At 38.5% G+C, this 14,257-nt stretch overlaps 1 protein-coding gene across 5 annotated transcripts in view; it reads right to left on the bottom strand.

Moving 5' to 3' along the window:
• HEATR5B (HEAT repeat containing 5B) overlaps nt 1-14,257 on the bottom strand; it is a 63,384-nt gene that overhangs the window by 45,028 nt on the left and 4,099 nt on the right. For all 5 annotated transcript variants that reach the window (XM_054194762.1, XM_054194761.1, XM_054194764.1 and 2 more), the window contains exons 2-11: nt 11,329-11,495; nt 10,566-10,777; nt 8,871-8,979; nt 7,643-7,792; nt 6,953-7,124; nt 6,422-6,579; nt 5,135-5,384; nt 3,423-3,578; nt 1,721-1,971; nt 1,179-1,290 (exon numbers count right to left, since the gene is read on the bottom strand). In XM_054194762.1, the coding sequence (XP_054050737.1) occupies nt 1,179-1,290; nt 1,721-1,971; nt 3,423-3,578; nt 5,135-5,384; nt 6,422-6,579; nt 6,953-7,124; nt 7,643-7,792; nt 8,871-8,979; nt 10,566-10,777; nt 11,329-11,454 (1,696 nt within the window). In that variant the 5' untranslated portion in view covers nt 11,455-11,495. The remainder of the gene's footprint in view (nt 1-1,178; nt 1,291-1,720; nt 1,972-3,422; nt 3,579-5,134; nt 5,385-6,421; nt 6,580-6,952; nt 7,125-7,642; nt 7,793-8,870; nt 8,980-10,565; nt 10,778-11,328; nt 11,496-14,257) is intronic.

Raw genomic sequence — 14,257 nt, 5'->3', positions numbered from 1 at the left:
AAAGTGACAGTATAATATTATATTTAATTAAGCGTGAACAATCTACTATGAAGACTTTTGCTGTTTCTCCATACTTGAACAATGAAAAACAAAGGAAATTCTTTCTCATTTCTAGGTTGAAAGTGCGGCAAATAAAAAGTATAGATTAAGTCTGTTTGTTGATATCAGTACTAAAAATAGTAAATAGGCAATTCTATACATTGTCACATAATCACTGCACTCAGTCTTTTTATTATCTTTTTATTCTCTCTTCTCCTTTTTTTTATATTACAATTTTGAAGGCAAGCTCTTTAGCCTACCCTAACTTTTTCATAAAATGAATAGAAAAATAACTGCCAGTTACTGATTATGTAACTAGTTTAATGGCCAAGTTTAAAGAAAACTTCTGAAAAAGCTCCAGAAGATCCAGTGCAAGTACATTAAAAATAGACTGGAGAAGGACAACCAAAATAGTGATACACTGTTAGAAAAACATGACAATAGGCCGGGGGAAAAAAAATAAAGGGACAATTTAGAGAAGCAAGATGAAACACAAAATGGTATTTGCCGAGAGATCAAAATACTACAGATTCCAGCAGAACTTTATCACATTTTCCAGTATAAAAAACTCAAAACAAAAACACCACTATCGCTGCAAAATTTGAGAGTATACTTATAACCTCCAAAATACAGCTTCTGGTATTTTTGTGATGGCAGATATGAACAGAAGGCTGGCTTTTTTTAAAAGACAACTGAATGGCTTTTAAACTGATAACATTTCTAATCAGTACTGCTGCCTATCCAGAGGCACACATACAACTTGTTGGAATGCTGATTACATTTTATTTTCAGTCCATTTCTTCTATACCACAGTACTAAGGAAGGAAGACTATGGGCAATTTTGCCCTTTTCACAGAATGACTAAAGGCTGTGTTTCTAAAAACAGAGCAGAATTATTTTTTTTCTTAGGTACAACACCTTCTACTATCCTTCAGTTTACATAAACACTAATGTTTCCCTCCTCCCCAGCATAAACAACGTGCTGAAATAAATGCACCAACACTCTTGTTTCCCTTGGTATAAATACTTGTGTGCTAGATACTGCACTGATTATACGTAGAAGACCATTTGCCACAGTGGATGATCAGAAATGTTGGACAAGCACTAAAATAAAACAAAAAGCAACTGTTTTCACGAACCTAAAGTCATAAGTGCTCCTAGTAAAAGCCATCCAGCTTGAGTTCGCTGCAAAGAGAGTCTGCTGTTTTGTGCAGCAGTTCGTAACAGATCCTCAGCAATACTGACCACCATCTGCAGCAATGAAAAACACCAATGGATTTTTAAAGTATAAATTTAGCCACTGCTAGCTACTGTAACATCCACCCTACAGATGTTCTCAAATAATTTAAATTGACCTTCTAGAAACAATGAATACAGATTATATTTAATAAAGATCATTACTTTTATGCATATGACAATACAGACAGTTATAGTCTCTTCAGCAATTATTCATTAATATGCCAAACAAGAATGTAAATTTGAAAGAGAGAGGGCAAAAAAGCTGGTAAATGTTGCAACTGAAATACTATAAGCACACACTCTGGCCACTGCTCTCTTGCTAGGCACAAGTTCAATTCCAATAATGCTTTAACTCGCTAATATGTCACACATTTTGCAAAGCTATTACTTTTAGACCAAAAGGTATCTGTTAACTCACTCATAGATGAAACACTCATCTCACCTTTCCTTTGGCATGAGGAATACCTAAGGGACACTGATGCACACCACCTAACAAAGCAGCCATTGCAAAACTGTAGCCACTAACAGCTTCAGGGGAGGTCTTCAGATTGTTGAGTCTTTCTGCACATCTGTCTAAAAACGGAGTCAGCTGAAAAGGCAATGCCACAGCTACACACCGCAAGCACCATGCCGCAGCAAGTCGAGCAGCCATGCTGGGATGAAGAAGAACTGAAGTTACTGTCTCCAACAGACCTACATAAAAGAGAGTTTACAGTCTTAAAGTTATGATGTGCTTTTTAATATACAAAGACAAGTAAACTGAATGAATACTAGACAGGGAACATGAAAGTTAAGAAAGTCACAATTAAAGTACTTGAATTTTATGACTTTACCTTTTTCTTTAAGGAAAGACAGAAGTGTTATTAGCATTATGCTGCTCCACATTAGGTTTTACCAGCAAAGCTGGAGCTGCCAGAGCCATAGCACTGACTTCTACCACTTGAAAAACTGAGAAGAGGCAGTAACCCTGTATAAGGGAACAGGCACTGGATGAGATGATTCCTACAATCTACCCATCTTTACACAAGTTGCCGATAACAGTGCAACAGTAAGACTGATCTATGGTTTTGCTTCACATTGTAGACAAGCACATACTATAGCTGTCACTGACTGCTGTACTCTGCTTTTGAGACAATGCTGTCTTCCCTGGGCCAAGTTACCATCTTTCTACACTTCCCAAACCTCCATGCCTAGCTAATCGCGCTTTCTAACTGTGAGCTCTTCAGTCCAACCTGTCTCCACACCAACACCTTCCTTCATACAGATCTCTAACTTTGCAAACTCCTACTTCAAAGCCCACAGGCCTTATCGCTTGCTTTCTCTGCAGCTAGTGAACAACTTCTACCTGCTTACTTCATAGCAGCTAGAAGAAATAACACCAAGGTATAGTGCCCTCTGTTCTTACGGGACACTGCAGACAGAAGGAATAAATATGAGCACCACCTTCCCCACCCCACAGTTCCAGCAACATCAGCATGAGAAGAACATCATAGGCATCAAGACAACAACCTACATAATGAAATGCCTAAAGGAGCTTGTGCTTCCATTGGAAAAAACATAGGCATCCACAAACTGAAAAAACTTAAAACTGCAACTCTATAGTATAAATGTGGATTCGGATGTTTAAAAAAAAACAAAAAAAACCAAAAAACCACCACCAACAAGAAAAACCCACACAAACCCTCGTCAACTTAAGGCAAATAACTAGCTTTTTAAAATGGGACTATTCACAGATTCATCTCGACAAAATACTCTTAACCTCCTCACAGAAAGTTGATATCTGAAGGCAACAGAGCTTTCCAGGAGCAAATATTTCAGACTTTATATAGCAAAACAATGTATTTCCTATAAAACCACTATTGGAAACAAATCAATGCTAAAAATCACAACTTTACTCACCCTAAAATACAGCTTTAGGCAGACTTCAATCACAATAGTTGCTTAATACTTTGTCAAACTTGAACTAAAATTAGGGTACTAAACACAATGATCTTGACAAACACAGCTACATTGAGTACTACAGGGAGTGCCAGTTTCGCCAATTTATTTCTTACAATATTGATTTATTATTTAACTAAATTTCGTGATATTTCATATTTATTGCTTAAATGTCTCATTTAATCTATTTAAATGTATTTGCATACCAATAGAGGGTTCTTGAATAAGAGGAGATGCAGTGGCATTCAGGCTCTGAACGAGACTACCCAGTTCCTGGAGGGCGCACACCATTACATGCTGGCTTGCAGCTACATCAGCAGCTCCTGATTTATTTTCACTGTTAGCATCATTCACTACTGCTTCTGCAGAAAAGAAAACAAAAGCATGTTGCTTAACTACCATTTGAATCACACCTGAACATATACAGGATAGAAAGGGACAGTTCAGTTTTACATCAACCCTATATTAAAACAAAAACACAAGTTTCGTCATAGCGTGAACTTGCAAAGCAAAGACACGCTGAAGAGAAATAGTTTTACAGCTGTCAGCCAAATACACTCATCCTAAAACCTTGAAAAATAGATGTCCAGCAGTCATTATGGTTGGCAGTGCACTAAGCGGTAGGATTAACAGTATAACATGGCAAAAGCAAGTATACACATATATAGCATGAGTGTATTGTATCTATACATAGTAACTTATGCATATATATGGAATAAAACAAACAAAAAACCCCAGACCTACAGTAAATAATTAATCACAACCTCTAATCATCTTGAAGTTATCCAATTAAGTTCCTAGATCCCATTGTAGGTTCTTTCTCCTACACAATACCCCAGAAGCAGCCACTGTCACTTCAAAGAAAAGGGACTTTAGTACCAGCTTAATGTTTCTGTGTCTACTACACTGCAAATTTAGAAAATCAACCCCCTTATATGAGGGGAAACAATCATTACCAATTAAAAATCCTTCAAATTTATCATCAAATTCATCAGAAATGCTCAAAAAAATGAAACAGTTCTTCCAATCATCCAAATACATAATAGAATTTCCTGCAACAAGGTGGCAGAAGGAGGAATTTCTGCAACTTTTTCATCTCAGAAGTTGCATTTCCAATAGACTTATTTTCCTGGAAGTAAAAGGTTACTTACTGTAATCAGAACCCTTTTAAGGTTCCATACCTACCCTATCAAAATATACCTAGCCTATCAAAAAAATAGTTATGAGAAGAAGCTGCAAAAGTTTCAAAATCAATTCCATTTCCATATGTTAAATATTACTTTAAACTCCAATTAGATGGCAGCAGAAAAGGATAAAAAACAGATGTCTGGTAAATGCATTGTTGTGCAATTCCAGTTTACTTTCTCAATCTCCAGCTCAAATTAACTCATTTCATAAGAAACAAATGCCAACATAGTTTTGTCAGTCCTCTTAATCATTAAATTTTTTGCAAAGGGGCCACATTTATCTTATCTAATTCCAGCCTTCAGATTAATTCTTTATTTGTTGCCTGTAAAATCCAACTGGATATCAGTATGGATATTAGTGGGGGATATACAAGGACGACAAGATCCTGACCTACAGGATCTTCAACACTGGTAGTAAAGAATTCTGCACAACTTTCCATACGACCTATCCCAAGATAGATTGCAAATGCACACTTTTTTCCCCACTTCCATTTTAAGCAAATGCAATGTCAAAAGCCATCACAGGATAACAAGCCAGTTTTACACAATCACTTTTCAAGTCGAACTTGCATTTTGGATATCGTATTTCAAACACAAAGCAGCTGGATTATCTTTTACCATAACAACAAAATTACTCCTCACAGTAGAAGAAAGCTGAAAAATGGCTGAACCAGTGTAACGACAGTAACTTTCAACTGGTTGAATGAAGAATGAAGAAAAATGGTTCTCACCCACTGCCTTCATTTGTTTACCAATGGCTTGACATATATCTTTGGCAGCTGCAATCTGTGCTTTCTCCCCAAGTAAGCTGCCCACAGTTGCTCTCAGGATAAAGGACACACATCTTCGAGAGTAAACTGCATCCACGTGGGTCTGAGTTGCACGAGGATGGGAGACCAGATCAAGTACATGTGACAAAAACGTAGCAAAGTTGCGCTCCAACCACTGACCTCCTAATGTTGTAACAAAGACAACGTAGGCCTGCAAATTCAGAAGTTACATACAGATCCAATTAAAACAGAAACAAGAGACTATATTCAGTCACTGAAGACTAAAGACTACCGTTATAGTCATGCATAATGCAGTACAGTAGCAATACCAGTTAGCAATAAACAACCCTAATGAGGCTAAGGAGGATGAATCAAGCCATTAGACAGGTCTGTCCTTAAGGCTAAGCTGTTTCCAGCACCAAGAGTAGCTCCTGTACTGCTACATACACTGCAAAGCACAAAATACTCTTTGTATGACAGCAAGAAAACCCAGTCCATTGCTCTAAATGTCTCTCTAAACATTTTAAGAACATAATGTCAATAACACCAGCCGTATGAACATGTTCTAATTCACAATGAAGACTGGGCATTTTTGCCAAGTTCACCTGAAAAAGGCTAAGAAAAATAAAAGGGTTTCACAAAATACCCTATGATCAAAAAATCTGGATTTTGGCAAGTTACTGCACTATATTGAAATATATGTCAGAGTGAGAATGACTGAATTTGAAGGGATGCTGCTGCCACTTTTCTCTATCAGACAAGCAGAGCTTCCACATTCATCAGATTTCACCTACTAAAGACAGACAGATGGAGAGAAGAAATGTAGTTTAACAAATCAGGGCTGCAAACTTTACCCAGCAGCTGAAAAGAGAGACAGCACACACAAGAGGACGGTGCGTCCTCTCTAAAAAGAAACTGAATTTAAACACGCAACTGACATCTTTAACATACTAAGTTTTCAAATATTTTTGCAAGTTAATTCTACCTAATAGACACTGATCAAATAAGCTTTCCTGAACACACGTTTTAATCTGTTGTTACTGCACATTAATAATAAAAGAAAGCACCTTAGGTGAATGACACTGTTTGTACATCTTACAAACCAGGTGAATCAAACTAGACTTGTAAGTTAACTTACAAACAAACAAAGAACAGAAGTGTGTATTTTTCCTGCTAAAAGATTACAGTTATGTATAAGTGTTACTTTATTGTAAAAAAAATTTTAAAAAATTACAGCTTATGACAAACCTGGGTAACACCAACTCGCACTTCCCTATTGACAGATCCTCCTACTTTTAACATCTCTCCACCGCTCTTTAGGAAACCGGATCCACCTCGCAAAAATCCTGTGGCCATGAGCTCCAAGACCTCCTCCAGCGTGGCTCTCTTCACGTTCTGTCGCATCACTTTTGCAAAAAGAGAAGCAATCTTTTAATCGTGAAGTTCCAACCAATACAAGCAATAATCTTAAAACCAGTCTTATCGATTCGAAACTGTCTTCCAAACATAAATCTAGCCAACATTTCAGATAACAGCTCGTTTACATGCTTAAAAAATAAGCTATGTTTCCCAGATGATTTTTGATAGTTTGGTCTCTCGTCCTTTTTTTGATTACAACTACAACACTCTCTACTCTTTTTAGCTTAGAGTTTATAAAACCCAACAATCCACACAGAAGCTTCCATCTACCAGAACAATATATTGTGCAACACTGTCATGTAATATGGTACTGAAGGTGCAGTTTGTACACTTGGAAATGGAATCCAGAAGGCCTTGTACCTGTTGCTTGTTTTGGTATCAATGCTGTAGCCATGACCGTCCCCAAAAGCTTTGACACTGCAACTCGCACACCATAGTTTGAGTTTTCCAGAGCTTTAAAGCACAGCGTTGCAACATTCTCTAGTTCTGCTGTCCACATAAACACCGCTTCATTCTGTAATTCCAGCAGACACTGTAGGAAAAAAAAAAACTTGCTGAGCACCAATGGAGACCATTCTTACCTTTTATCTAAGTATCAGTATAATTGTCAGGTTTATTCAGCAAATATTTTAATATGAATATTTTAGGAGTTAATTTCCATACACACACACACATTGTTTACTCAGCTAAGTTATTCAATAACTTAGCTGAGTAAACAATCAGACTCATGGAATAGGTTAAAACATAAATGAAAATTAAAAAAGGAAAGCATAGCAAAAGAACTATGTTACCAAAAACTCCTCCCACTGAAGCTCACAGCTAATGTATTCTATCGCATATTTACTCACAAAGTGGGGAAGACAGGATTAAGTACTTCCGTTTACATGAAATAGGTCCAATGTCTGAGCCTTAAATATAAACTAGTAAGGACTCACCTTGCCCAAGTAATTACCAAATTTCCTATTATAAACAACAGGTCACAGGTCAAGTGCAGGTTGTTGCTGCAGTCAAAGCACAAGAAATTCTAGGACTGGTGAGAAATACACCCACCTTAGCCACTGCGCATCGTACAGCCATAGATCTGTCTGTCAACAGAGATCGGGCATTCTTATAAATATCACGATGACAAGAAGCTGCTGCTCCTCCAAGTCCATTCAGGACTTTCTGTAAACTCATCAGAATTTCACTGCGGCCCTGAGACTGCACACAGACACACACACAAAGAAAAGCATTTATGTAAAAATGCGGACATAGTAATTGTATCAAGAACCAGGTGCATAATTCTGCATTTTCCTGCTTCTGTGCAGGAATATTTTTGGAAACATTGATAGTATAGTTCACTGAAGTCATACACAACTGATACGTAGCTGGTTTTAGATAGTAGTAAGCACTATACACAGCTTTATTAAAACTGCCTCAGTTGTCACATAAATTAAGATGAGCTGAGGCAATGCAACAAGTTGGTCCTAGACAAGATGCTTCTGTCCTGCCCCACCATTCATCTGCTGCAGCCTTGGGAAAAAAGAAAAAACAGTTGATATGAGAGAATAGGAAGCCCAAGTAGTCAACGGCTTCCTACTAAATCTGCATACAGGCAGGCACCTACAATTGGAAGGAACCAAAAAAAAAAAAAAAAAAAAAACACCACACCCCACCAACAAACCCACACACAGGTACAACAACACAGACGAATAAAACAGCTGCCAGGACAAGATCCACACAATCAGTACTCCTTCCAACTTGTTACAGATTTTTTAAAAAACCAAACAAACCAAACAAAAAGAAACTCCAAACATAAACTCAACAGACCTATTTGCATCAAATCAGACCCACTGACTGCCAAGGACACATTCTCTCAATACTATGACACATTCTTTCTTTTCAGGGCACAATGTATCCTGCTCACATGCAGAGGAACATCTTTGTTGCAAAACTTTAGTATCTATTACTCATTTTTAAACAACTGAATGTTTATTCAAGATATATGAGCAGAAATCCTAAGACTATAGTTAGAAATGGTACGTACAACCATTTTGCAATTTTAATTACTGATGGCACTACTATGAAGGAACTACTATAATACTCATATGACAAAACACTAAACTCTCTGCAGTAAAAATACAAGTGTGTGTTTAACTTGATACTAACTATGTGTATGATTTGCATTTTTCTAGGTAGAAGACAAAGAATCCAGGTATTTTGGCAAACACCTTAGAAAGAAGCAGGTTTCAGTTTAAATGGAATCAAGACCATATATATAAAATAATCTGAAACTTACCTCTGCACTTTTTAGAGACTTTAAAAGATTATTCACTGTTTCCGGAAAAGAACTACCCAGCATTCTGCCCATTTTTTCATAAAATGCTCCGACACATGCCACAGCAGCCCTATGAAGAAAGACATTAAGAGGTGTACTCTTTTTCACTATTATCTAAATGAAGACAACTTATTAAATCGAACATTTAATCATCACTGATGAATAAAAATCTATTCATTATCCACTAGATATACTGGCTGCCTAACAGTGTGCATTTAAATCATTTTTTTGTTTACAAAAAAAGTAACAGAAAAGTTATTAGCTTCTAGAAACATAAATGTATTTGAATGGGTATTATTACAAGATCTACACACATAGAGAAAAATTCTGGAGAAAACAAGTATATGCTGAAATCTCAGCAAGAAACCATCTTTTCCAAGCACCTGCAAGATAACCCCTACCCTTTAATATATCCTGACACATTTTTGTAGATACTGAATTATGGGGTTTTTTTAAGTCTAAGAACTTAAAATGCATAAATTATTGCATGACACAAGAAAATTTATAGGCACTGTAAAAATCACTGGATCCATACACAGTTATATACACATTTTCCATGCCCTGCCATTAGATAGTAGGCATATTTTAACATAGTACTGCAGTTTAATACACAAATTGCTCCACAGTCACGGAAGCAGCTCCTGAAGACATGCACTTTTTCATCACAAAGGAACAAGGCGCTTTTTTAAACCTGAAATTCTTGGGTAAATGACTTTTTAGCAAAGTTATTTGTACAACCTCATCACAGCCTATCCCTTAACGGGCATGTCTCCTACACAATTCTACACAAACATCAAAAATTGAAGTTTGAAATACAGTAAAAAACCTTCTGGACTACCACTTGAGTTGTTAGCGTAAGTTTCAGAGCATATTACAGTACAAAACCCTTCCCACTTACACAAGTCCCTCACGGACTTGCAGCGGCTTCAAATAAAAGGATGGTATCTGCCCAAACAGTGACTATTTCAGATTTTATTGTTCAATCCTATTGTTATGATAATGTCTGAAGGCAACCCAAATTTGGGCTCACTGGACACTGTGAACACATGAAGCAGCATGTTTGTGAAAGTGCCAAAAACAGTTTTAGCAGATGCTGTTTGTGGCATTAACCAGATTCCTACTAGTGAGACTGTTCCTACACATAAAGACAAACTGTATCACACATAATGCACACACACATCCAAGTATACAGACTCTGTTTGAGAAACGTGTGCAGTGTACCACAGTAGGGGAATATAAACAGGCAATACTTGAATGGAAAAAAAAACTTGAACATTTGGTTAAAATTCCCTTGGCATGGATAATGCTCTTGTTTGACAACCTGCAGGTTCCATCTTAAATGGGATACCTGAGTGCAATCATCAATAATCCCACCCGTGGAATTTCTTCATTGCATTACTTCATCAACTGTTCTCCTCTCCATGACATAAGCATGTGAAGAAACATAAGATACCCTTTGCCTAGAGGAAAGCATCTCACTTTCAGACAGCAACGTGTCACCTTTGAGTCCTGCTCTCCACAACCTCAATCCTGCTCTATCAAGTATACGTAAACTCCAACTAAGCATGCAAAATATAACTAAACATAACGTGCACATATACAGGCAGATTCTTTGCTTAAAAATCATTCCCCTTTCCCTAATAATATTAAACATACAGTTTCGTGGGCAGATAGGCTGCAGTATCATCTTTGCTCTTGATGATGTCATTACACTTGTCAAGCGTCTGAAAAACAGTAAATGTGTCTCCAATGCTGTAGAGAGCAGCAAGATTTTTTGCTAGTAGTTTTCGTGTGGGTGGCCCAGGGGAACTGCTGATGAGTCCCGTTAGCTGTTCTACAAGTTTCTTCTGCTTTTCCTTGACATCTGTCTGTTAATGGACAAAAAATTAATAAAAAAGAAAAGTAATTTAATGCTGCATCTTGCCTCTAACACCCAGAAAAACCTACAAGAGATTGAAGTATATTTTCTACCACTCCCACTTGGATGTAATTCAGCAAGTTGCTTGTCTCTCAGAGATTTGAAATACAATCAATAACAGAGAGAGATGTCAAATGCTCAGAATTAGCTGTTACCCTATTTAGTTTTTACTTTTTTAAAACACTTACTAAAAATACAGTAATACCTGCCTAGAACATCTTTTAATCTGCTTTAGCATCAAGAATCCCTACTCTTGAAGGGAAGGTTTTGCCTTCCAAATATTTACAACAATGAAGAATTCAAACCAAACTATGTGTTAGATAACAGAGAGTCGAGCTGACTGCCTACAATTAAACACTGAAAAGCTACAAACTAATACAGAGGCTCTTCAGGCTGAATCTGAAATCATACAGTTATCACCTGGCAATTACCTGTCAACTTTCTCTAGCATGAAATTGATACAAATGTTTTAGAAAAAAGGGGAAAACAACATCAAATTACCTTGTTAGCAGCTACCAGCACTTTATCCAAAAATCTTAACCACTCAAAGATAAAGACAGGTCTCTTTGCTTCTGTGATTTGAGCTAATGCTTCCTCATTCAGTAACAAACTATGAGCCAGCTCCATAATTGCTTAAATTCCAGTTTTCTTGTAAATTTGTGTAGCAACTGTAAAATAAAAACACAAATATTAGTATAAAGTACAGCACAGCAGTACAAAGCTTTGAAAATCAAATGAAAATATGACAATGAAATCTGTAGATTACAGTATCATGGTTCCAGCCTGCGTAGACTTGTCTCAGCTAAGCAGTCCCACACAAAAACTACTCACATATTTACAACTGAGTACATACATTAGTATTTCAGGGAACAGAGTTGTTAATTGCAAAAAGAGCATCTGCAGACAACTTCAGGGTGCTAACTCTTAGCCAAGAAAAATACGCTGAAGTCGCTGTTTAAATAAAAAAAAAATACACAAAAGACAAAGGAGTCATCTCACTGTCTCCTCTTACATCAAACAGAATAAGGATTGTCCCTAATCAAAACTCTTGACCACACTCCCAAAGCCTGGGCCTGAACCTGACCACCTTTCTCAACATCTTCAACAGACAAGATGAGAAGGACACGCACCTACCACAAGTAGGATTTTCCACCCGTCACAAATTTGAGAGAAGCAGGAACAGTGACAGCATTTGGCATCACCGACCTAAGACTTTCCAGATCCCACTAGCCTTTCTTTAAGGGCTGTACAAATAAGCCCTCTGAAACCCAGCTAGCCTTATGTGTGACAGGCTGGAATACAAGCAGCAGCCAAAGGACTGCAAGTCTCCCCAACAGGCAAAAACCCACAGATCAAACAGCCGAGATCCTGCTCAAACAGTGAATGGGGGAGTAACAGGAGAGCGCTACCAAAAGCACGCTATCATTGTAAGCAAACACTCTGCAAACAACTTAACCTTAGCAAACAACATGTAAACAAAGTATAGCTGTTTAATGCAGAACAGCCAGAAAAAAACCCAAAACAAAGCCAATCATCTTCAGCAAAAAGAAAACTAGAAAGCCAAAAAAAACTTCCAACCCCAAAACCTGAATGCAGTAATGCTGAAAACACAATCTCGAGCAAAACAGAAAAAGCAAAGCAACTAAGGACTATTATGCAAGACATCCTCTTTTGACAGCTGCAGCGTTCCACTTCTGCTCTCAAGTGCTCACAGCTGCTTCCTCATTCGTGGTCAAGCCCAACAAATTCTTTAAGTCAAATGAAGTGATTTAAATTAAATAATTTTAATTTTTTTAAAAAACAGTCCCCAGATTAGACAATAGTAAAGGCTAACATTAATACTACAACTGTAGTTGGCAGTATTATTCTAAATTTACCTTAACCATTCGGTGCTGATGAAACTAAAGCATCACAGTGCCTGTAATACTAAGCTTGTTCCCTCTTCTTTGGTAATTTTTCACTGCATACACTTCCAGCGACAGATCAGCAAAGGTAGAAGAGCCACATACAAAAGCATATACAGCACTTCCCCGGGCTCCAAAGACATCTTCTAGCTTTTGTTTTGTGGAGTTTTTTTAAGTCATAAAGAATTGAGGAGGTATTGCCTGTCAATAATGCACAGACACATCACCTCAAAACACCTTTACATGAGAACAGAGAGAAATGCAACGAATAACAGCATGATGATTCTTTGGATATCATCCCAGAGATCTACACTGCTCATCACACCTGCACACCACAGGGGTACCGCATGACAGCACAGCTCATTACTCCTTTTCCTCCCCAGATAAAAGTTTTAATTTTCCCCCTGGCCTTTAGAGCCACAAAGCCCTTATCCGCCTTCCACACACTACCTTACCTCTTCATCTAAATTTAGGAAACACAAGCTCTGAGCTATCAAATCTGCACATATATTCAGCTGTGCCACTGAAGCCCAAAGGATCGGATACAAGAACAATTACACAAATATTTAGAATCATAGAATCTTCATGGTTGGAAAGAACCTTTGAGATCATCAAGTCCAACCAAACAACCTACAATCTCTGCCACTAGAGCATGCCCTGAAATGCCACATCTAGACGTTTCTTAAATACTTCTAGGGATGGTGACTAATTGAAGACTCAGAGTCTAACATACAGCTATGTATGCAGGCAACCCAAAACTCACCTACACCGGCCAAACTTTTGCTCCAAAAATCAGCAAGAAATGCCTACCAAGTTTTACGGATTCTGGCAAGGGCTGGGTTTTACTGTACATGTTACAAGCAATAAATACACCGTTATCTCCCACAGGATGCAGCGCAAAAGCCTACCAAAGTCAAATAGCACCCAGTAAATTATGCTGAAGCACTGTAGAGATTATAAAACATTCAGATGAACTAGAGTTCCTTTCTATTCTCCAGCTACATGGGTTTTTTGGGTTTTTTTCTTTTTATTAGATCACATTAGAACTATTTAGATCTCCATCACGCGTGCACTTCAGCAGACTGAGAAAGCTGAAAACCGGGCAAGTTTAGGAGCAGTGCCATCCCCCTGAAGAACTGCCTCAGGTGAAAAGGCTTTTTGCGCCTGGGTCCCTCTGCCTGTACCGCTTACGTTAACCAGCTGTAGCTCCTCTCCCAGTGCGCCTCGCCCGGGTCAAAAACCCTTCCAGAAGTCAACGCCTCAAGGCCGCGTAGCAGCGGCAGCCCCTCAGCAAGGGGAATCGCGCCCGAAGCCAGCCAGAAGCGCGCTGCCTTCCACACACACCGACACACGCCCCACCTACCCCCCGCACGCCGCCTCTCCCTCCACTCTCGGGGCAGCCGGAGCCGGCAGGGCAGCGGCGCCGAGCCGAGCCGCGGAGGTGAAGTCGCGGACCCACCCCCCCGCTCCGCCGCAGCCCCCCTGGCCCGGGCCGGGCCGACACCGCCCGCCCGCCGCCGTTAATG

The sequence above is a fragment of the Rissa tridactyla genome, chromosome 3 (assembly GCF_028500815.1).
Source record: "Rissa tridactyla isolate bRisTri1 chromosome 3, bRisTri1.patW.cur.20221130, whole genome shotgun sequence".
Taxonomy (NCBI): domain Eukaryota; kingdom Metazoa; phylum Chordata; class Aves; order Charadriiformes; family Laridae; genus Rissa; species Rissa tridactyla.
The sequence above is the reverse complement of the archived record's forward strand: the minus strand, read 5'-3'. Positions and strand labels throughout refer to the sequence as shown.